At 39.5% G+C, this 25,860-nt stretch overlaps 1 protein-coding gene across 1 annotated transcript in view; it reads right to left on the reverse strand.

The window, feature by feature from the left end:
• The window catches only part of LOC100654417 (uncharacterized protein C1orf141 homolog), a 50,581-nt gene that overhangs the window by 15,282 nt on the left and 9,439 nt on the right, over positions 1 to 25,860 (reverse strand). The window contains exon 3 of the mRNA XM_064279958.1: positions 20,874 to 20,986. Within this exon, the coding sequence (XP_064136028.1) occupies positions 20,874 to 20,986 (113 nt within the window). The remainder of the gene's footprint in view (positions 1 to 20,873; positions 20,987 to 25,860) is intronic.

Consider the following 25,860-nt stretch of genomic DNA (forward strand, 5'->3'; position numbering starts at 1 on the left):
CAGATTTGATATCAGTTGACCAGTTGCCAGTGAGTCAACACCAACTCATGATGACCCCAAGTGTGCCAGAGAAGACTTGTGCTTAATAGGGTTTTCAATGGCTGATTTTTTAGACGTAGATCACCAGGTCTTTCTTCTGAGGCATCTTCTGTGGACTTGAAGCTCCAACCTTTTGGCTAGAGCTCCGAGTGTTAACTATTTGTACCACCAAGAGACTCCCAGATTTGACACAGGGTAAGAAAAAAATAATCGAAATCTAGAGCATAAGCAGAAGAAAGACTTATGATTGCATCAGACAAAGCCAAAAGAGAAAAAATGCAGAAGAGAGGGCAAAAGAAACAGAGGACCCAGTAAAGTTTTATCAGTGTTCCAGACAGGATAAAGATTAGAGAGTCATTTTTTAAAGAGATATGGCTGAGAATTTTCCAGAACTTATGCAAGTTATTAATCCACAGATTTAAGAGTTTAGTGAATCCTAGGCAGAACGAAATAAAAATAAATTCACCCCTAAATATATAAAAATGCAAAAATAAAAGAGAAAAGAAAATCTTAAAAGCAACCAGAAAAAGATTGCTTTTAAAAAAGTAATAATTAAACCGACTTCATCAATGGCAACAATGGAAGCCAGAAGATAGTGGAAGAATATTTACAATGTGCTGAAAACAAAAACAAAAAACTACCCTCCTAGGATTCTATATCCGATAAAACATTCTTCCAGGGTGAAGGTGAAATGAATAATTTTTGGACAAACAGTACAAAAAGCTGACCAGATAAGATATGCACTAAAGGAAATTCTAAAGAAGGTTCTTAAGGCAGAAGAAAAATGATGCTGGATGTAAAGACAGAGAAGTAAAAATTTAAATGAACATAGGTTTTATAAAGAAAATAATGTCTTGGGGCATTTGCTGGGCGGATCCAAGATGGTGGAATCGACAGATGCTTCCGTCGAGCCCTCTTTACAACGAAGACCAAAAACAAGTGAAACAAGTATATTTGTGCCAAGCTGGGAGCCCTGAGCATCAAAGGCAAGCTTAGACAACGAACTGAGGGGCAGGGAGAGGAAGAGGCCATTCAGAAATGGAGAGGACTTACCGGACCTGAATCGCAGGGAGCCCTCAGGCACCATTCCCGGAGAGGAGGAGGCGGCAGCGGGCTGGTACTAGTGTTCGGCCACAGTTTCCTCAGGGAGAAGCAGCCAGCCACACAGCCCACTCACACCTCCAGAACCTGAGAAGAACAGCGCTCTCGGCAAAAGCTAAGTACTTGCGTATATTTTACCGCGCCCCCCCACCCCCAAGCTGGCTTCAGCGGCTGAATCCCTGGGCCTGAGATAGACCCTGGTGAGCACCTAGAGCCATCCTCCTGGCCTTAGGGAAGGAAAAAATTTGCAACTGGGGGGAAAAGATAATTTGCTAGCTCCATTAACCAGGGGAACTCAGGATAGAAGTGGCTCCTGTCCAGGCATAAACCATCCATGGACCTTGAGCACCTTTCCCCTCTGCACGGACCTGTGTGGGCCTATTTGGAGAGAATAGGCCCTTGTTGGCAAAGTCCAAACATTTCAGCTGTGCAGTGGAGAGGTGGGTATTTGACGTTTGATATTGCTTTGCCTATTAAACAAGGTCCTTACCTACCCACATCAGGGACCTGAGGACTCGTAGCTCCACTCAAGTCACCCAGCCACCGGCGACAGGGGTCCAAAGAGAACTGGTACCTCCCAGTCCTTACAACTGAAAACTTTGGGTGCCCTTGGTCCCTCTGCAGAACCCGCCCACCAGCATGCTCTAGGGAACAGAGAAGTGTTTTCCTCAGAGACACTTGGGGGTCAGTTCTCAGCCCCCTGCCTTGTTCAGAGCATGACCCCCTCCTGCTGCAATCAGTTACTGGTATATACGCCAATCACCACTGCCCCTCTAAGACTGTAGGACAGAGCCTGTACCACACACTTGATATCAGCTACCTGGAAACCTGAGCTGAATTCGTACAAGAAAACCGAATGGACTCCTAGACTGATGTACCTGATCCCAGTTCTAGCCAGCTGGGAACAGGACACCAGAGCTCCAAAGGCAAAAATAATCAAGCTAGCTTACTCAAGCAACCCATAGGGGTATACCAAAACAAAACACAGCAAGCAGCTACGACACAGTAAGCAAGCATAAACTAATACAATAACTTACAGATGGCTCGGAGACAACAGTCAATATCAAGTCACATAAACAGACCATGGTCACCTCAACAGGCTCTCATAACAAAGAATCCAGGGATCTTGTGGATGCAAGTGCATCCCTGGAATTACCAGATGCAGAATACAAAAGTTTAATACACAGAACACTTCAAGACATCAGGAAGGAAATGAGGCAATACGCAGAACAAGCCAAGGAACACATAGATAAGGCAACTGAAGAAATTAGAAAGATTATTCAGGAACATAATGAAAAGTTTAATAAGCTGGAAAAATCCATAGACAGACAGCAATCAGAAATTCAGAAGATTAACAATAAAATTACAGAGTTAGATAACTCAATAGAAAGTCGGAGGAGCAGAATTGAGCAAGTACAAGCTAGAATTTCTGAATTCGAAGATAAATCACGTGGCACTAATATATTTGAAGATAAATCAGATAAAAGAATTTTAAAAAATGAAGAAACCTTAAGAATCATGTGGGACTTTATCAAGAGAAATAACCTACGAGTGATTGGAATACCAGAACAGGGAGGGATAACAGAAAATGCAGAGAAAATTGTTGAGGATTTGGTGGCAGAAAACTTCCCTGATATTGTGAAAGATGAGAAGATATCTATCCAAGATGCTCATCGAACTCTACATAAGGTAGATCTTAAAAGAAAGTCACCAAGACATATTATAATCAAGCCTGCCAAAACCAAAGATAAGGAGACAATTATAAGAGCAGCGAGGGATAAAAGAAAAGTCACCTACAAAGGAGAGCCAATAAGAATAAGCTTGGACTACTCGGCAGAAACCATGCAGGCAAGAAGGCAATGGGATGACATATTTAAAAATTGAGGGAAAAAAATTGCCTGCCAAGAATCATATATCTATCAAAACTGTCTCTTAAATATGAAGGTGAAATTAAGACATTTCCAGATAAACACAAGTTGAGAGAATTTGTAAAAACCAAACGAAAACTACAAGAAATACTAAAGGGAGTTCTTTGGTTAGAAAATCAATAATATCAGGTATCGACCCAAGACTAGAACACTGGGCAGAGCAACCGGAAGTCAACCCAGACAGGGAAATCCAAAAAAAACAAAGCAAGATTAAAAAAGAAAAAAAAAAAAAAGAAGCCCAACACAGGGTAAAGGCGATGTTATTATATAAAAGAAGACTACACTAAAATAATAAAGAGGAGGCGGGGCCAAGATGGCTGCCTAGGTAGAAGCTACCTCAGATCCCTCTTGCAACAAAGACTCGGAAAAACAAGTGAATTGATCACATACATGACAATCTACGAACTCTGACCATCAAACACAGATCTGAAGAGTTGACCTGAGTGACAGGTGAGCAAAAAGCTGCACCCTGAAGCAGCGACCGCTTCTGGAACTGGAGACCCGCGCCACAGCCTTGAGCCCTCGCAGTTCCTGGACGCCAAGTGGCGGGGCTGATTGCGGTTTGCTGAGGTGGGGCAGGCATGGGACACAGCCCTAACCACTAGCCCCCTGGGGTAACCTCCATAGAGACTCAGCCAGTGCAAGCGGGCTGCACACTGATGGGGCTAATGAGAGAATGAGCAACCATGGGGAAGCAGCGACTGTTTTCGGAGCCAGGAGCCAGCGTCCCAGTCAGAAAGCCTTGGCACCGGGTTTTGGACTGGACTCAGGGGCGCTAAGCACAGCATCCTGAGACGGTGCGAACACGGGACATAGCCCTAGCCCCTAGAAGTGACCTTGGGGGAAGCCTAGCCAGTGCATGCAGGCAGCGCAGCGACGCAGCTGACAGGAAGAGAAGTCACTGGGAGGCAGCGACTGGTTATGGACCCTGGAGTGCAGTGTCCCAACTGGGGAACCTTGGCACTGGGCATTGGACTGGGAGGGGAGGAACTGACTATGGCTTCTGAGACTGCACAAGCACAGGACGTGGGCCTGACCCTCAGGGGCAATCTTGACCCAGCCAAAGCATACAGGCTACAGGCCCCTTGGGAATCTCAGATAAAACAGTCCTCACCAAGCAAGATAAGTAACTTTGTCTATATTCCTGGGTGCTACTCTCTCTCCTATCTATCTGATCCCTCCCCTCCCTCTTCCCAGGCGGCTTCATTAACATTGGAATTTCCTGGGCCAGAGAGTGAAGTGCTCTGCGGTTTTTTTGTGTGTGTTTTCCTAACCCATTCTCCTGGCCTGAGAGAAGCAGCTACAAAAAACCCAGGGACAAAAAATACTTCCCTGACTTCCCGAAATTGGACTAAAAATACAGAACCACCTCCAGCCAAGCATATGAGATCCACAGTCTTGGACTTTCATCCCTACAGGCAACAAGTTGGCTATTATAATGCAAAGTCAAATCTGATAGTGACCTGACTGTAATTGTTTTAGCGGATTATTGGAAAAACAAGTTTCCCAGGTCTGATATCTCTACCTATTCAACAGAGCCCTCACTGACCCACAACAGGGAACTGAGGGCTGAAGCTCCACCCAAACCACCTAACCTCCTGCCATAGGGGTCTGAGGATAGTGGCATCTACCAATCTGTAGAGGCACATGCATTGGGTGCCTAAGGTACAGCTGTAGAGCCCACCCACCAAAGTGCTTTAGGAATAGAGACACACCTATCTTGCTGGCACTTGGGGGAAGCCTGTCAGCATCCTGCCCCCCCTGGAGTGTGACCCCCTGCTGCTACTAGAATCTGGTGCACACAACTATCACCACTACTCCTCTAAGTGAATGGGTGACAGTCTACACCACACACTTGGTGACCGAAAATCAGATTCTACTCAAAAATAGTGAATAGACTCTTAGGCTTATATATCTGGAAACAGCCCAAACCAGCTGGTAATACGACATAAGTGATTCAAGGGCTACAACAATCAAGACAGCGCAATCTAGTAGCCCATCTACGTATATTGAAAGAAAACAAAACAAGATAAGACTCAGTGAGCAAATATAAAATAAATCATTACAATATCTTATAGATGGCTTGGAGACAGCAGTCAATATCAAACCACATAAAGAAGCAGACCATGATTGCTTCTACAACTCTCCAATTTAAAGAATCAAAATCTTTCCCAAATGAAGATACAATCCTGGAATTGCCAGATGCAGAATATAAAAAACTAATTTACAGAATACTTCAAGACATCAGGGATGACCTCAAAAATGAAATAAGGCAATCTACAGAAAAAGCCAAGGAACACACTGATAAAGCAGTTGAAGAAATCAAAAAGATTATTCAAGAACATAGTGGAAAAATTTATAAGCTGCAAGAATCCATAGAGAGACAGCATTCAGAAATCCAAAAGATTAACAGTAAAATTACAGAATTAGACAACTCAATAGGAAGTCAGAGGAGGAGAATCGAGGAATTGGAATGCAGAGTGGGGAAGTTGGAGGATAAGGCAATTGACACCAATATAAAAAAAGAAAAAATAGTTTAAGAAAAATCAGATAAAAGAATTAAAAAAAATGAAGAAAACCTAAGAATCATGTGGGACTCTATCAAGAAGAATAACTTGCATGTGATTGGAGTTCCACAACAGGGAAGGATAACAGAAAATACACAGAGAATAGTTGAAGATCTATTGGCAGAAAACTTCCCTGACATCATGAAAGACGAAAGGATATCTATCCAAGATGCTCATCGAACCCCATATAAGATTGATCCAAAAAGAAAATCACCAAGACATATTATCATCAAACTTGCCAAAACTGAAGATACAGAGAAAATTTTAAAGGCAGCCAGGGATAAAAGAAAGGTCTCCTACAAAGGAGAATCAATAAGAATAAGTTCAGACTACTCAGCAGAAACCATGCAGTCAAGAAAGCAATGGGTTGACATATATAGAGCACTGAAGGAGAAAAACTGCCAGCCAAGGATCATATATCCAGCAAAACTCCCTCTCAAATATGAAGGTGAAATTAAAACATTTATAGATAAACACAAGCTTAGAGAATTTGCAAAAACCAAACCAAACCTACAAGAAATACTAAAAGAAATTGTTTGGTCAGAAAATCAATAATATCAGATACCAACACAACACAAGGTCACAGAACAGAACATCTTGATACCAACTCAAATAGAGAAATCACAAAAACAAATTAAGATTAATTTTAAAAAGAAAAAAATGCTCAAAACAGGGAATCATTGAAGTCATTATGTAAAAGATCACGATAATCAAAAAGAGGGACTAAATACAGGAGGCATAGAACTGCCATATGGAGAGGAAAACAAGGCGATATAGGATGATACAAGTTAGGTTTTTACTTAGAAAAATAGGGGTAAATATTAAGGTAACCACAAAGAGGTCTAACAATTCCATAACTCAAAATAAAAACCAAGAAAAACGTAACGACTCAGCAAACATAAATTCAACTACTATGAAAATGAGAAGCACATAATTTAAAAAGAAAAACGTCTCAGCACAAAAAAAGTAAGTGGAAAAATGAAACTGTCAACAATATACACAAAAAGGCATCAAAATGACAGCACTAAACACATACTTATCTATAATTACGCTGAATGTAAATGGACTAAATGCACCAATAAAGAGACAGAGAGTCTCAGATTGGATAAAGAAACACGATCCGTCTATATGCTGCCTATAAGAGACACAAACAAACAAAAACTCAAAGAATGGGAAAAAATATATCAAGCAAACAACAAGCAAAAAAGAGCAGGAGTAGCAATATTAATTTTGGACAAAATAGACTTTAAACTTAAATCCATCACAAAGGATAAAGAAGGACACTACATAATGATTAAAGGGACAATTGACCAGGAAGATATAACCATATTAAATATTTATGCACCCAATGACAGGGCTGCAACATACATAAAACAAACTTTAACAGAACTGAAAAGTGAGATAGACACCTCCACAATTATAGTAGGAGACTTCAACACACCACTTTCAGAGAAGGATAGGACTTCCAGTAAGAAGCTCAATAGAGACATCGAAGACCTAATTGCTACACTCAACCAACTTGACCTCATAGACTTATACAGAACACTCCACCCAACAGCTACAAAGTATACTTTTTTTTCTGGTGTACATGGAACATTCTCTAGAATAGATCACATATTAGGTCATAAAACAAACCTTTGCAGAATCCAAAACATCGAAATATTACAAAGCATCTTCTCAGACCACAAGGCCATAAAAGTGGAAATCAATAACAGAAAAATCAGGGACAAGAAATCAAATACTTGGAAACTGAACAATACCCTGCTCAAAAAAGACTGGGTTAAAGAAGACATTAAGGAGGGAATAAAGAAATTCATAGAATGCAACGAGAATGAAAACACTTCCTATCAAAACCTCTGGGACACAGCAAAAGCAGTGCTCAGAGGTCAATTTGCATTGATAAATGCACACATACATAAAGGAGAAAGAGCCAAAATCGGAGAACTGTCCCTACAACTTGGACAAATAGAAAGCAAGCAACAAAAGAATCCATCAGGCACCAGAAGAAAACAAATAATAAAAATTAGAGCTGAACTAAATGAATTAGAGAACAGAAAAACAATTGAAAGAATTAACAAAGCTAAAAGCTGGTTCTTTGAAAAAATTAACAAAATTGATAAACCATTGGCCAGACTGACAAAAGAAATACAGGAAAGGAAACAAATAACCCAAATAAGAAACGAGATGGGCCATATCACAACAGACCAAACTGAAATTAAAAGAATCATATCAGATTATTACGAAAAATTGTACTCTAACAAATTTGCAAACCTAGAAGAAATGGATGAATTTCTAGAAAAACACTACCTACCTAAACTAACACAATCAGAAGTAGAACAAATAAATAGACCCATAACAAAAAAAGAGATTGAAAAGGTAATCAAAAAACTCCTAACAAAAAAAAGCCCTGGCCCGGACGGCTTCACTGCAGAGTTCTACCAAACTTTCAGAGAAGAGTTAACACCACTACTACTAAAGGTATTTCAGAGCATAGAAAATAATGGAATACTACCTAGCTCATTCTATGAAGCCACCATATCCCTAATACCAAAACCAGGTAAAGACACCACAAAAAAAAGAAAATTACAGATCTATATCCCTCATGAACATAGATGCAAAAATCCTCAACAAAATTCTAGCCAATAGAATTCAACAACATATCAAAAAAATAATCCACCACGATCAAGTGCGACTTATACCAGGTATGCAAGGTTGGTTTAATATTAGAAAAACCATTAATGTAATCCACCATATAAATAAAACAAAAGACAAAAAAACCACACGATCTTACCAATTGATGAAGAAAAGGCATTTGACAAAGTCCAACACCCATTCATGATAAAAACTCTCAGCAAAATAGGAATTGAAGGAAAATTCCTCAACATAATAAAGGGCATCTACACAAAGCCAACAGCCAACATCACTCTAAATGGAGAGAGCCTGAAAGCATTTCCCTTGAAAACGGGAACCAGACAAGAATGCCCTTTATCACTGCTCTTATTCAACACTGTGCTAGAGGTCCTAGCCAGAGCAATTAGGCTAGACAAAGAAATAAAGGGCATCTGAATTGGCAAGGAAGAAGTAAAATTATCTCTATTTGCAGATGACATGATCTTATACACAGGAAACCCTAAGGAATCCTCCAGAAAACTACTGAAACTAAAAGAAGGGTTCAGCAGAGTCTCAGGTTACAAGATAAACATACAAAAATCACTTGGATTCCTCTACATCAACAAAAAGAACATTGAAGAGGTAATAACCAAATCAATACCATTCACAGTAGCCCCCAAGAAGATAAAATACTTAGGAATAAATCTTACCAAAGATGTAAAAGACCTATACAAAGAAAACTACAACATACTAGTGCAAGAAACTAAAAAGGACCTACTCAAGTGGAAAAACATACCTTGCTCATGGCTAGGAAGACTTAACATAGTAAAAATGTCTATTCTACCAAAAGCCATCTATACATACAATGCACTTCCGATCCAAATTCCAATGTCATTTTTTAATGTAATGGAGAAACAAATCACCAATTTCATATAGAAGGGAAAGAAGCCCCGGATAAGTAAAGCATTACTGAAAAAGAAGAAGAAAGTGGGAGGCCTCACTCTACCTGATTTCAGAACCTATTATACAGCCACAGTAGTCAAAACAGCCTGGTACTGGTACAACAACAGGCACATAGACCAATGGAACAGAATTGAGAATCCAGACATAAATCCATCCACATATGAGCAGCTGATATTTGACAAAGGCCCCGTGTCAGTTAATTGGGGGAAAAAATAGTCTTTTTAACAAATGGTGCTGGCATAACTGGATATCCATTTGCAAAAAAATGAAACAGGACCCATACCTCACACCATGCACAAAAACTTTGATCCAAGTGGATCAAAGACCTAAACATAAAGACTAAAACAATAAAGATCATGGAAGGAAAAAATAGGGACAACGTTAGGAGCCCTAATACAAGGCATAAACAGAATACAAAACATTACCAAAAATGACGAAGAGAAACCAGATGACTGGGAGCTCCTAAAAATCAAACACCTATGCTCATCTAAAGACTTCACCAAAAGAGTAAAAAGACCACCTACTGACTGGGAAAGAATTTTCAGCTATGACATCTCCGACCAGCACCTGATCTGTAAAATCTATATGATTCTGTTAAAACTAAACCACAAAAAGACAAACAACCCAATCAAAAAGTGGGCAAAGGATATGAACACACACTTCACTGAAGAAGATATTCAGGCAGCTAACAGATACATGAGAAAATGCTCTCGATCATTAGCCATTAGAGAAATGCAAATTAAAACTACGATGAGATTCCATCCAACAAGGCTGGCATTAATCCAAAAAACACAAAATAATAAATGTTGGAGAGGTTGTGGAGAGATTGGAACTCTTATACACTGCTGGTGGGAATGTAAAATAGTACAACCACTTTGGAAATCTATCTGGCATTTTCTTAAAAAGTTAGAAATAGAACTACCATACAACCCAGAAATCCCACTCCTCAGAATATACCCTAGACAAATAAGAGCCTTTACACGAACAGATATATGCACACCCATGTTTATTTCAGCACTGTTTACAATAGCAAAAAGCTGGAAGCAACCAAGGTGTCCATCAACAGATGAACGGTTAAATAAATTGTGGTATATTCACACAATGGAATACTATGCATCGATAAAGAACAGTGAGGAATCTGTGAAACATTTCATAACATGGAGGAACCTGGAAGGCATTATGCTGAGTGAAATTAGTTAGATGTAAAAGGACAAATATTGTATAAGACCACTATTATAAGATCTTGAGAAATAGTATAAACTGAGAAGAACATATTCTTTTGTGGTTACAAGGTGGGGGGAGGGTGGGAGAGGGTTATTTACTGATTAGTTAGTAGATAAGAACTACTTTAGGTGAAGGGAAGGACAATACTCAATACAGGGAAGGTCAGCTTAACTGGACTGGACCAAAAGCAAAGATGTTTCTGGGATAAACTGAATCCTTCGAAGGTCAGCAGAGCAAGGGCGGGCATTTGGGGACTATGGCTTAAGAGGACTTCTAAGTCAATTGGCAAAATAAATTCTATTATGAAAACATTCTGCATCCCACTTTGAAGTGTGGTGTCTGGGGTCTTAAATGCTAACAAGCGGCCATCTAAGAGGCATCAATTGGTCCCAACCCACCTGGATCAAAGGAGAGTGAAGAACACCAAGGTCTCACGATAACTATGAGCCCAAGAGATAGAAAGGGCCACATGACTAGAGACTTACATCACCCTGAGACCAGAAGAACTAGATGGTGCCCAGTCACAACCGATGACTGCCCTGACAGAGAGCACAACAGAGAACCCCTGAGGGAGCAGGACAACAGTGGGATGCAGACCCCAAATTCTCATAAGAAGACCAGACTTAATGGTCTGACTGAGACTAGAGGAATCCCAGTGGTCATGGTCCCCAAACCTTCTGTTGGCCCAGGACAGGAACCATTCCTGAAGACAACTCATCAGATATGGAAGGGACTGGACAATGGATTGGAGAGAGATGCTGATGAAAAGTGAGCTACTTTTATCAGGTGGACACTTGAGACTATGTTGGTATCTCCTGTCTGGAGGGGAGATGGGAGGGTAGAGAGGGTTAGAAACTGGCAATATGGTCATGAAAGGAGAGACTGGAGGGAGGGATCAGGCTGACTCATTAGGGGGAGAGTAAATGGGAGTATGTAGTAAGGCGTATATAGGTTTATGTGTGACCGACTGACTTGATTTGTAAACTTTCACTAAAAGCACAATAAAAATTATTTAAAAAAATAATAATAAAGAGGGACTAAGAAATGTAGTTATACACCTTCCATATGGAGAGGAAGATACTGCGATACAAAGAAATAAAAGTTAGTTTCAAATTTACAAAAATAGGGGTAAATAATAAGGTAACCAGAAAGGAGACAAACTATTCTACTCATCAAAATAAAATACAAGGGAAAAATAGAGACTCAATAGAAACAAAATCAACAAAAACAAATATGAGAAAAGGAAAATATATAAAGAGAATCTACTCAGCCCATAAGTGGGAAAAAGAAACTGTCAACACCCAGAAAAAGAGATCAAAATGACAGCACTAAATACATACCTATCCATAATTACCCTGAATGTAAATGGACTAAATGTACCAATAAAGAGACAGAGAGTGGCAGAATGGATTAAAAAACAAGATTCATCTATATGCTGCCTACAAGAGATACACCTTAGACTTAGAGACACAAACAAACTAAAACTCAAAGGATGGAAAAAAAATCAAGCAAACAACAATCAAAAAAGAGCAGGAGTGGCAATATTAATTTCTGACAAAACAGACTTTAAAGTTAAATCCATCAGAAAGGATAAGGAAGGATACTATGTAATGATTAAAGGGAAAATACACTAAGAAGATATGACATATTAAATATTTATGCACCCAATGACAGGGCTGCAAGATACATAAAACAAACTCTATCAGCATTGAAAAGTGAGATAGACAGCTCCACAATAATAGTAGGAGACTTCAACACGCCACTTTCGGTGAAGGACAGGACATCCAGAAAGAAGCTCAATAAAGACACGGAAGATCTAAATGCCACAATCAACCAACTGAATCTCGTAGACATATACAGAACACTCCACACAACAACAACTAAGTATACTTTGTTTTCTAGAGCACATGGAACATTCTCTAGAATAGACCACATATTAGGTCATAAAGTAACCCTTAGCAGAATCCAAAACGTTGAAATATTACAAAGCATCTTCTCTGACCATAAGGCCATAAAAGTGGAAATCAATAACAGGAAAAGCAGGGAAAAGAAATCAAACACTTGGAAACCAAACATTACTCTGCTCAAAAAAGACTGGGCTATAGAAAACATCAAGGATGGAATAAAGAAATTCAGAGAATCCAATGAGAATGAAAACACTTCCTATCAGAACTTTTGGGACACAGCAAAAGCAGTGCTTAGAGGCCAATTTATATCAATAAATGCACACATCCAAAAAGAAGAAAGGGCCACAATCAAATGATTATCCCTACAACTTGAACAAATAAAAAGAGAGCAACAAAAGAAATCCACAGGCACCAGAAGAAAACAAATAATAAAAATTAGAGCTGAACTAAATAAAATAGACAACAGAAAAATAATTGAAAGAATTAACAAGACCAAAAGCTCGTTTTTTGAAAAAATCAACAAAATTGATAAACCACTGGCCAAAATGACAAAAGAAAAACAGGAGAGGAAGCAAATAACCCAAATAGGAAATGAGATGGGCGATATTACAACAGACCCAACTGAAATTAAAAGAATCATATCAGATTACTATGAAAAACTAAACTCAAACAAATTTGAAAACCTAGAAGAAATGGATGAATTCCTAGAAATAAACTACCTACCTAAACTAACACAAATAGAGGTAGAACAACTAAGTAGACCCATAACAAAAGAGATTGAAAAGGTAATCAAAAAACTCCCAACAAAAAAAAAGCCCTGGTCCAGATGGCTTCACTGCAGAGTTCTACCAAACTTTCAGAGAACAGTTAACACCACTACTACTAACGGTATTTCAGAGCATAGACATGGACAGAATACTACCAAACTCATTCTATGAAGCCACCATATCCCTGATACCAAAACCAGGTAAAGACACCATAAGAAAAGAAAATTATAGACCTATATCCCTCATGAGGAAACCCTGGTGGCATAGTGGTTAAGTGCTACGGCTGCTAACCAAAGGGTCGGCAGTTCGAATCTGCCAGGCGCTCCTTGGAAACCCTATGGGGCAGTTCTCCTCTGTCCTATAGGGTCGCTACGAGTCGGAATTGACTCGACGGCATTGGGTTTGGTTTTTTTTTTTTTTTTGGTTTATCCCTCATGAACATAGATGCAAAAATTCTCAACAAAATTCTAGCCAATAGAATTCAACAACATATCAAAAAGTAATTCAACATGACCAAGTGGGATTCATACCAGGTATGCAGGGATGGTTCAACATTAGAAAAACAATTAATGTAATCCACCACATAAATAAAACAAAACAATCGTGATTTTATCAACTGATGCAGAAAGGCATTTGACAAATTTCAACACTCATTCATGATAAAAACTCTCAGCAAAATAGGAATTGAAGGAAAATTCCTCAACATAATGAAGGGCATTTATACAAAGCCAACAGCCAACATCACCCTAAATGGAGAGAGCCTGAAAGCATTCACACTGAGATCGGAAACCAGACAAGGATGCCCTTTATCACCGCTCTTCTTCAACATTGTGCTGGGAGTCCTAGTCAGAGCAATGAGGCTAGATAAAGAAATAAAGGGCATCCAGATTGGCAAGGAAGAAGTAAAAGTATCTCTATGTGCAGATGACATGATTTTATATACAGAAAACCCTAAGGAATCCTCCAGAAAACTGCTGAAACTAATAGAAGAGTTCAGCAGACTATTGGGATACAAGATAAACATAAAAAAATCAGTCGGATTCCTCTACACCAGCAAAAAGAACATCAAAGAAGGAATCACCAAATCAATGCCATTTACAGTAGCCCCCAAGAAGACAAAATACTTAGGAATAAATCTCACCAGAGATGTAAAAGACTTACACAAAGAAAACTACAGTACACATCTGTAAGAAACCAAAAGAGACTTACATAAGTGGAAGAACATACCTTGCTCGTGGATAGGAAGACTTACCATTATAAAAATGTCTATCCTACCAAAAGCAATCTATACATTTAATGCAATTCCGATCCAAATCAGAAGGACATTCTTTAATGGGATGGAGAAACAAATCACCAATTTCATATGGAAGGGAAAGAGGCCCCAGAAAAATAAGGCATTACTGAAAAAGATGTATAAAGTGGGAGGCCTTACGTTACCTGATTTTAGAACCTATTCTACCACCACAGTAGTCAAAACAGCCTGGTACCGGTACAACAACAGATACATAGACCAATGGAACAGAATTGAGAATCCAGACATAAATCCATCCACACATGAGCAGTTGATATTTGACAAAGGCCCCGAAACAGTTAAATAGGGAAAAGACAGTCTTTTTAAAAAATGGTGCTGGCATAACTGGATATCCATCTGCAAAAAAAATGAAACAAGACCCATACCTTACTCCATGCACAAAAACTAACTCAAAATGGATCAAAGACCTAAATATAAAATCTGAAACGATAAAGATCATGGAAGAAAAAATAGGGACAACGTTCGGAGTCCTAATACATGGCACAGACAGTACATAAAACATTACAAAGAATGTAGAAGAAAACTAGATAACTGGGAGCTCCTAAAAATCAAACACCTATGCTCATCCAAAGACTTCACCAAAAGAGTAAAAAGACTACCTATAGACTGGGAAAAAGTTTTTAGCTATGACATTTCGGATCAGCGCCTGATCTCTAAAATCTACATGATACTGGTAAAACTCAACTGCAAAAAGACAACCCAATTAAAAAATGGGCAAAAGATATGAATAGACAGTTCACTAAAGAAGACATTCAGGTAGCTAACAGATATATGAGGAAATGTGCACAATCATTAGACATTAGAGAAATGCAGATCAAAACTACAATGAGATTTCATCTCACTCCAACAAGGCTGGCATTAATCCAAAAAACACAAAATAATAAATGTTGGAGAGGCTGTGGAGAGATTGGAATACTTCTACACTGCTGGTGGGAATGTCAAATGGTACAACCACTTTGGAAATTGATTTGGCACTTCCTTAAAAAGCTAGAAATAGAACTACCATAAGATCCAGCAATCCCACTCCTTGGAATATATCCTAGAGAAATGAGAGCCTTTACACGAACAGATATATGCACACCCATGTTTATTGCAGCACTGTTTACAATAGCAAAAAGATGGAAGCAACAAAGGTGCCCATCAACGGATCGGTGGATAAATAAATTATGGTATATTCACACAATGGAATACTATGCATCGATAAAGAACAGTGAGGAATCTATGAAACATTTCATAACATGGAGGAACCTGAAGGCATTATGCTGAGTGAAATTAGTCAGTTGCAAAAGGACAAATATTATATAAGACCACTGTTATAAGAACTCAAGAAATAGTTTAAATGCAGAAGAAAACATTCTTTTGTGGTTACGAGAGGGGGGAGGGAGGGAGGGTGGGAGAGGGGCATTCACTAATTAGATAGTAGATAGGAACTACTTTAGGCATAGGGAAAGACAGGACACAATACAGGGGTGGTCAGCACAATTGGACTAAACCAAAAGCAAAGAAGTTTCCTGAATAAACTGAATGCTTCAAAGGCCAGTGTAGCAGGGGCAGGGGTCTGGGGACCATGGTTTCAGGGGACATCTAAGTCAATTGGAATAATAAAATCTGTTAAGAAAACATTCTGCATCCCACTTTGAAGAGTGGCATCTGGGGTCTTAAACACTAGCAAGAAGCCATCTAAGATGGCTCAACCCACCTGGATCAAAGACGAATGAAGAATACCAAGGATGCAAGGCGATTACGAGCCCAAGAGACAGAAAGAGCCACATGAACCAGAGACTACATCATCCTGAGACCAGAAGAACTAGATGTTGCCTGGCTACAACCGATGACTGCCCTGACAGGGAACACAACAGAGAACCCCTGAGGGAGCAGGAGAGCAGTGGGATCCAGACCCCAAATTCTCATAAAAATACCAGACTTAATGGTCTGAGACTAGAAGGACGCTGGTGTCATGGCCCTCAGACCTTCTGTTGGCCCAGGACAGGAACCATTCCCGAAGCCAACTCTTCAGACATGGATGGGACTGGACAGTGTGGTGGAGAGGAATGCTGGTGAGGAATGAGCTTCTTGGATGAGGCAGACACTTGAGACTGTGTTGGCATCTCCTGCCTGGAGGGGAGATGAGAGGGTGGAGGGGGTTAGAAGCTGGTGAAATGGACACGAAAAGAGAGAGTGGAGGGAGAGAGCGGGCTGTCTCATTAGGGGGAGAGTAATTGGGAGTGTGTAGCAAGGTGTATATATGGGTTTTTGTGTGAGAGACTGACTTGATTTGTAAACTTTCAACTTAAAGCACAATAAAAATTATTAAAAAAAAATAATGTTTGTTTGGATGATACAGTATTAAAATACTAATGTATAGTATAATATACATAGGAAAATGCAGAACACTAATAACATAAAAGGAGTAAAAAATAATTTTAAAGTTCTAAAGATCCTTTATTGTCCAGGATGAGGTTAATATTAAATTTTGATAGGATACATAGTATAACACATAGGTTAGTAATTTAAATAATAGAAACAGAGTACATAATTTCCAGATTAATAAAGGAAAAAAGTGAAATAAGAAAATTAATCCTAAAGAAGGCAGGAGAGAAGAGAAACAGAAGCATCAAACATGCATTCCCAATGTAAACCAAAAAAACCAAACCCATTGCTGTTGAGTCAATTCTGACTCATAGCCACCCTATATGACAGAGTAGAACTGCCCCATAGAGTTTCCAAGGAGGGCCTGGTGGATTCGAAATGCTGACCTTTTGGTTAACAGCCGTAGCACTTAACCACTACATCACCAGGGTTCCCATTACCAATATAGACAACAAAATAAGGTGGAAGATTTCAATACAAAGATATCACTAATTGCATTAAAATGTAAATGGCATAAATGCTCCATTTCAAAGACAAATATCATCAGATTGGCCTTTAAAAATCTGAACATATACTTGTGTTTTACTAACTATGCAAAGGCATTCAACTGTGTGGATCATAACAAATTATGGATAACATTGCGAAGAATGGGAATTCCTGACAGCTTAATTGTGTTCATGAGGAACCTGTACATAGTTCAAAAGGCAGTTGTTCAGACAGAACAAGGGGATATTGCATGGTTTAAAGTCAGGAAAGGTGTGTGTCAGGGTTGTATCCTTTCACCATACTGATTCAATCTGTATGCTGAGAAAATAGTCGGAGAAGCTGGACTATATGAAAAAGAAAGGAGCATCAGGATTGCAGGAAGACTCATTAAAGACCTGCCTTATGCAGATGACACAACCTTGCTTGCTGAATGTGAAGAGGACTTGAAGCTCTTACTGATGAAGATCAAAGACCACAGCATTCAGTATGGATTAGACCTCAACATAAAAAAAAAGTAAACAAAAATCCTCACAACTGGACCACTAAGCAACATCATGATAAACAGAGAAAAGATTGAAGTTGTCAAGGATTTCATTTTACTTGGATCCACAATCAACACCCATGGAAGCAGCAGTCAGGAAATCAAAAGACGCATTGCATTGGGCAAATTTGCTGCAAAGGACCTCTTTAAAGTGTTGAAAAGCAAAAAAAAAAAAAAAATGCCTGACCCGAGACATGGTGTTTTCAATAGCCTCATATGCATGGGAAAGCTGGACAATGAATAAGGAAGACCAAAGAAGAACTGACTTCTTTGAATTGCAGTGTTGGTGAAGAATACTGAATATACCATGGACTTCCAGAAGAATGGAACAAATCTGTCTTGGAAGAAGTACAACCAGAATGCTCCTTAGAAGCAAGGATGGCGAGACTATGTCTCACATAATTTGGACATGTTGTCAGGAGGGATCACTCCATAGAAAAGGACATCATGCTTAGTAGAGTAGAGGGTCAGCGAAAAAGAGGAAGACCCTCAACGAGATGGATTGAGACAGTGGCTGCAAAAATGGGCTCAAGCATAATAAGGATTGTGAGGATGGTGCAGGACCAGGCAGTGTTTCGATCTGTTGTACAAAGGGTTGCTTTGAGTAGGAACCAACTCGATGGCACCTAACAGGAACAACAACCATATGATGTTTATGAGAGATAAATCTAGATTTTAATGTTATAGAGAGTTGATAATAAAATGATGGAAATAGATATAGTATGCAAAAGTTAGCCAAAAGAAAGTTGGTTCTTTGAAAAAAATCCACAAAATTGACATACGTAGAAAAAAAGAGAAAACTCAATTTACTAAAATCAGAAAGTACAAATCAGAAATCTGACCCTACCGAAATAAGGATTATAAAGGAAGACTATGAACATTGTACACTTTTATTGATTGAATTGTGTCCCCCCAAAATGTGTATCAACTTGTCTAGGCCATGATTCCCAGTACTGTGTGGTTGTATACCATTTTGTGATCTGATATGATTATCCTGTATGTTGTAAATCCTAAAGTCTATGATGATAATGAGGCAGGACTCAATCTACAGGACTAGGTTGTGTCTTGAGTCAATACCTTTTGAGATATAAAAGAGAGAACTGAGCAGAGAGGACAGGGACCTCATACCACCAAGAAAGAAGCACTGGGAACAGAACACATCCTTTGGACCTGGGGTCCCTGTGCTGCGAAGCTCCTAGACCAGGGGAAGATTGATGACAAGGGCTTTCCCCCAGAGCCAACGCAGAAGGAAAGCCTTTCCCTGCAGCTGGTGCCCTGAATATGGACTTCTGGTCTCCTAGACTGTGAGAGAACAAACTTCATTTTGTTAAAGCCATCCACTTGTAGTATTTCTGTTATAGTAGCACTAGATAACTAAGACATATACCAACAAATTAGATAATTTAGATGAAGTGAACAATTCCTAGAAAGACACCAACTATTGAAACTTATTCAAGAAGAATTAGACCATCTCAATAGACCCGCAACAAGTGAAGAAATTTAAATATTAATCAAAAACTATCCACAAGAAAAGCCCAGGCCCACGTGGCTTCTCTGGTGAATTCTACCAAACATTTAAAGAATTAATACTAATTCTTCACAAACTCTTCCAAAAAATAAAAGAGGAGGGTACACTTCCCAGCTGATTTTATGAGGCCAGTATTTCCTTGATAACCCAAACCAGATGAAGACTTCATAAGAAAAGAAAACTACTACATCTCTTATGAATATGGGCACAAAAACCCTCAACAAAGTACTAGCAAACAAAATCTAGCAACTTATAAGAATTATACACTATGATCTGTGGGACTTATCTCAGGAATGCAAGGTTGATTCAGCATCCAAAAATCAATGAATGTAATACATCATGGCAATAACATAAAAAACAAAAATCACACAATCATCTCAACAAACACAGAAAGAGCATTTGGTAAAATTCAACACCCTTTCAGGATAAAAACAGTCAATAAAGTAGGAATAGAAGGGAACGTCCTCAACCCAATAAAGGTCATCTACAAAAAAAATCACAGCTAACGTCATACTTAATGGTGAAAGATTGTATGCTTTCCCCCTAAGATCAGGAACAAGACAAGAATGTCCACTCTTATCACTTCTAGTCAACATTATACTGGAGGTTCTAGCCAGGACGATTAGGCAAGACAAAGAAATTAAAGGGAGGAAAGCAGGAGATATGGGCCCCAAAAGCCTAAAGAGGAGAATTTTAAGAAGGCAGCCATCAACTTACTATTGCTGAGAGGTGAAAGAAAATGAAAACAAAACAAAAAATTCCTTTGGATTTAGCAACATGGACAATATTGGTCATCTTGATCTGTGTAGTTTCAGTAAAATGGTAGGGGCAGAAACCAGATTAGAGTCGGTTGAAGTTTCAATGAAAGTGAGGAAGGAGAGATAGCATGTGTAAACAAATCTCCAAGACTTTTGCCTATGAAGACTAACAGAAAAATTAAGCAATATGGGGCAATGTGGAGTCAAGGAGCCTCAGTCAAGAAGGCTGGTGAGGCTGATATAATTGAATGGTGTATCTGATAATGTCAGAGAAAGAGAAAAAACAAAGACAATTAAAAACAGTCAAATTCCCTGACAATCTGCAATGCTAATTCCCAGCTCACAGATTCCTAAATTTTCTAAGCCTGTAAGATAAGTAAATTTTTATTAAGAATTATGCAAGTTGTCTCTTCTGGATTTGTTTTTAACAATAACAAGAAAATTCTTAGAATTGAGCTGAAAAGGAACTCAAAGATTTTCTTTCTAGAAGAAAACAACTTTATGCAAATAAAAAATATATTCCCATTTTGTGAATTCTCTATAACTGCCCATTCTGATATTTAACAGCTCTTCCTCTTAGTAAATTCTTCTTTGTAGGTCATTGTGAAATCTTTTACATGGGACTTATAACTCATATACTTTCATGCAAATGCCTTTAACAGGGCCATCAAATTCTCAATAACTTTTAAGACACACATTAATAAATAATTAAACCCCAATTAATAAATCACTCTCAAAGCTGAAGTAAATATTGTATTACACAAAGAATTACCTATTGATTTATTTTCTTGTATTTTTGCTTGTGTTGAAACAAAGTGTGGTCTTAAATTGGACTTTTCAAAATGACTCTTTTTATGTTCAGGCTTACTTTTGAAGGAGACATACCTGGAAGAAATAAAAATTAGTCTAAATTAAAATAACTTGATAATTTACAAAACTAATCCCCAAACTATGTTTGGAGAACTATGGTGAAGTCTCAGTTATATAGATTTTGATGCTGTTATATTAATATTATTATAGCACAAAGTGTAAAAGATTAGGACTGGCTGAGCAAGCGCTGAAAATATTAGTCATGATTATTTAAAGTATGTGGGGTCAGGAGACCATCTATTTTTGTGATAGAATTGAGAGCGCTCCAGGAAACCATCATTCATAAGCTAATTAACACTTTCAGAAAAAAAAAAAAAAACCCAAAATGCTGGAAATTAGTTAAATGAGATATTGGGAAAATAAAAATAATTTTAATTTTAATTTAATTTAATTTTTTTATTGCCATACCCGAGGCAAAATGGTGGTGAACCAGTGAGTTAGGGACAGTGCAGACACCAGAATAGTATGTCAGATAGGATCACAGCATTTATTTATTACAAATGGAAATTTTTCTACATAAAATTTTTTAATTGGCTATTGATGGTATATAAGAAAGTTAATAGTATTATATAATTAATAATATTTCATCCCTCTGAGAGGACACAATGTTGGTAAAGCAGAGGTTCAGTGAAAACGAGGGAAACCCACAATGAGATGGATTGATACGATAACTGCAACAACGGGCTCAAACATACCAATAATCATGAAGATGGCGCAGGACTGGGCAATACTTTGTTCTGTTATACAGAAGGTCTCCATGAATTGGAGTCAACTTGATGGCAACTAACAATAACGTACCTCTAAATGCTGGAGCAACCCATGACTCAGTCCTGAAACCTCAGATACTCACCCTTAGTTGATACCATTCAGTCCCACACCTTTAAATATTACCTAAAGGCTAATGTTGCCTAGATTTATAGTTCAGGTCTCAATTTCTTCTCTGAGCTCCAGATTTGTATATTCAACTGCCTACATGACCTATGGTAAAGTAGAGGGTCAGCAAAAGAGAGAAAGACCCTCAATGAAATGGATGGTGCAGGACTGGGCAGTGTTTTGTTCTGTTGTACTATGACTGTCGGAACCAGCTTGATGGCACCTAACGACAACAACCAAACCCATTGCCGCCGAGCCAATTTCAACTCATAGTGACCCTATAGGACAAGTAAAACTGCCCCATAGAGTTTCCAAGGAGCACCTGGTGGATTCGAAGTGCTGGCCTTTTTGTTAGCAGCTATATCTCATAACCACTGGACCACCAGGGTTTCCAGATGTACTATAGACATCTCAGACTTAACATATTCAAAACCAAATTCTTCACTCCATTCCTTTCCCAATCAGTTCCTCACCCAAGCTTCCTGATCCCCACTCAGTCATAGGCTTAGGCCGAAAACTTTATGGTCATTGTGGGTCCCTGTATCTCTCATTCCCCACTCCAATCCCTCAGCAAATCTCACTGGGCCTTTCTTTGAAATCCCAAATTGAACCACTTCTTTCCTCCTTCCTTCCACCCTAGTCCAAGACCCCTTCATCTCTCATCTGAACTACTCTCCTTCTCTAGCCTCCTTCCATCTGCTCTCCCTGCTATCACTCTTGTCCTGCACAGGCTGTTCTCAATGTAGCCATGACGACACAAGAAAAAGGTAAATGTGATTGTCATTTCTCTCCAACTGTTTCCCGTCAGATTTATTCTAAATTCTCACTGCCAAAGAGAAACTCTTCTCCCAATTGCCATGTTTCTGAGTGGAGGAACTTCAGTGAATGCCCCTCTGGTGCTCTCTCCCTCTCTCCAACCTCTCTCCACCCTCACATGTCTCCACATGAGAACAGAGTGAATTTTCTGGCTGGTTGAGTTTAGGGAAAGGAACTTAAGCACCCACTTAAGGACCTTGGCAGTAGACCAGTAGCAAATACGCTGTCACTCTAGGGTCTCCTAACAGAGAGAGTGGGGGATGGAAAGGCCTCTGGCAATGATTCTTTAGACCTCTCGCTATAGATTAGCCATCTGGGGCCTGTTGAAAAAAAAAGTCTATGTCCAGGCTCTTCCCCACTAGTTAAATCACTATCTCTAGGGCAAGGCCCTGGATATTTTTTTTCAAACCTGTCAAGATTCTGATGAGCAGCCACAGTAGAGAAGACCTGCTGCAGAGTCTTATGTTTCTCCAGGTAAAAGCAGTAAGTGGAGCCCTAGTGGCTCAGTGGTTAAGAGCTCAGCTGCTAACCAAAAGGTAAGCAGTTTGAATCTACCAGCTGCTCCTTGGAAACCCTATGGGGCACTTCTACTCTGTCCTGTAGGGTCACCATGAACTGACTCAATGGCAACTGGTTTGGTTTTTTTGGTAAGCAGTTAAGTGACAGTCTCTCCAGCTGCAGAGGAGTGTTCAATCCAAGAGTGAAGTTCCCCAGCAGCTTGTTGCCGGAGAGAAGACCGTGACTGATCCAGAATTACGATGGGGACTTAAAGAAGCCTGCCCACATGTCACTGAGGAATTGTGTGAGTTGTAGCAAGAGAGGCAGGAATCTGTTTCTACTTATATAAATGTCTTCGTCTTCTCAGCCCTTCCTGCTCCCACCCCACCACACTTACCCGTTCATTATAAGTCACTTTACCTCAGATTTTAGAAATGCTTGCTTTATATAAAAACCTGGCTTAAGTATATCTCATTATTACCATATTTCTAATAATTAGAATATGTGACTGTATATTGAAAAAATAAAGCTTATATTCCTTCTGTGGGTTTTTTTTGTTTTTTTGGTTGTTGTTTGGTTTGAGTGCCTATACATGCTGAGAGAGCTTAGGTGGTGCAAGCAGTTTGTAATCGACTGCTAACTGAAAGGTTGGTGGTTTGAACCCATCTAACATCTCTGCAGAAGAAAAGTCCTGGTGATCTGCGTCCATAAAGATTAAAGCCTAGAAAATCCAGTGGAGCAGCTCTGCTCTGTAACACACAGGGTCACCATGAGTCGCAGGTTGACTCGACAGCAGCTAAACAACAACAACTACATGCTAGGAGTATTGTAAACTGTTCACATGTATTAGCCAGTTAATTCTCACAACAACTCTATGGACAGATATTATTATCCACATTGTAAAGATGAGGCAACTGAGGCACTGAGAGGTTATATAATTTGTAAAAGGTCACAGAGCTGGTAGGAATCAAAGCTAGGCAACTGCTGTATAAATCTCACCCCCTTAGTATCCATGCTATACTAATGCCACACAGACTATATGATGTATATTGAACTAGAGTGAGGAAGAAGGAATTTAGCTGGGAAACCCTGGTGGCGTAGTGGTTAAGTGCTACGGCTGCTAACCAAAGGGTTGGCAGTTCAAATCCGCCAGGTGCTCCTTGGAAATGCTATGGGGCAGTTCTACTCTGTCCTGTTAAGGTCGCTATGAGTCAGAATCGACTCGACAGCACTGGGTTTGGTTTTTTGGTTTTACTATATGCTGAGAGTGTGACCATATTCTTCATTCATATTTAATTATATTTTACATATATAAATTTATCCTTGTCTTACAAAAATATTTCTAAAAGGAATACTCTTTTAACAGGTCTTAGTGTAGACACTAACTTTACCTAAGAATCATCTGGGGAGTCTTATTAAACTACTGATGCTTGGGGCCCACTTCAAACTGATTAAATTAGAATCCAATTACTTTAAAGCTTCCCAGGTGATGCTAGCTGGGTTAAAAGCTACTACTCTCGTTGAAAGCAAAGCTCAGCTACAAATAAACCTGGGTCCGAAAAGCACAAACCCATTGCCGACGAGTTGATTCTGACTCAGAGAGACACTACTGGACAGAGTAGAACTGCCCCATAGTGTTTCTAAGGCTGTAATCTTTACAAAAGCAGACTGCCACATCTTTCTCCCTTGGAGCGGCTGGTATGTTCAAACCACCAACTTTTTGGTTAGCAACCAAACACTTAACAACTGTGCCACCAGGGCTCCTAAACCTGGATGTGTTCCACCAATTAGGTGATCACAGCACCAGGATGAAGTTATCATGGTATTCATCAGGCCAAGAAAACATTGGAAGAGATGCATAATGAGAGTGAGACATAAGCTAGAGAAAAAAAGCCACCCCCATCGAGTCAATTGTGACTCATAGCGACCCTACAGGATACAGTAGAACTGCCCCACAGGAGCACCTGGTGGACTCGAACCGCTGACCTTTTGTTTAGCAGCCGTAGCTCTTAACCACTACGCCAACAGAGTTTCTGCTAAGCTAGAGCAGTGGTTCTCAAAGGGTGGCCTCTGGACCAGCAACATCGTCAGCAACCTGGAAACTTGTTAGAAATGCAAATTCTCAGGCTCCAGCCCAGATCTACTAGGTCAGAAATTCTGGGAATGGGACCCAGTAATCTGTTTTAACAAATCGTCTGGGTTATTCTGTTCCATCTTCAGGCTAGAGAGCCACTGGGCTAGAGCCATATGAATGAAAGAAACACTGCCAAGTCCTGAGCCATTCCCATGATTGTTGTGGATTAGACTGTTGTCAACCACATTGGAATCTCACAAGTAGATCATCAGGCCTATTCTCCTTAGTCCATCTTAGTTTGAAAGCTCGCTGAAACTTGTTTAACATCACAGCAACACATGAGCCTCCAGGCAGATAGGTGGTGGCCGCACATGAAGTGCATTGGCCAGGTCTCAAACCTGGGTCTCCTGCATAGAAGGCGAGAATTCTACCATTGAACCACCTGGGGAATCTGGTTAAATGCAGCTTCTGAGTCAGATATCTGGTATGGCACTAGAGATCCTGCATTTCCAACATGCTCCCGGGTGATACCAATGCCTCTGGATGGAAGACTACACTTTGAATAGCAAGAAGGCCTCTGGATGGAAGACTACACTTTGAATAGAAGAAGCTAGAGGTCAAAAATGAG

Source organism: Loxodonta africana, chromosome 3 (assembly GCF_030014295.1).
Source record: "Loxodonta africana isolate mLoxAfr1 chromosome 3, mLoxAfr1.hap2, whole genome shotgun sequence".
NCBI lineage: Eukaryota > Metazoa > Chordata > Mammalia > Proboscidea > Elephantidae > Loxodonta > Loxodonta africana.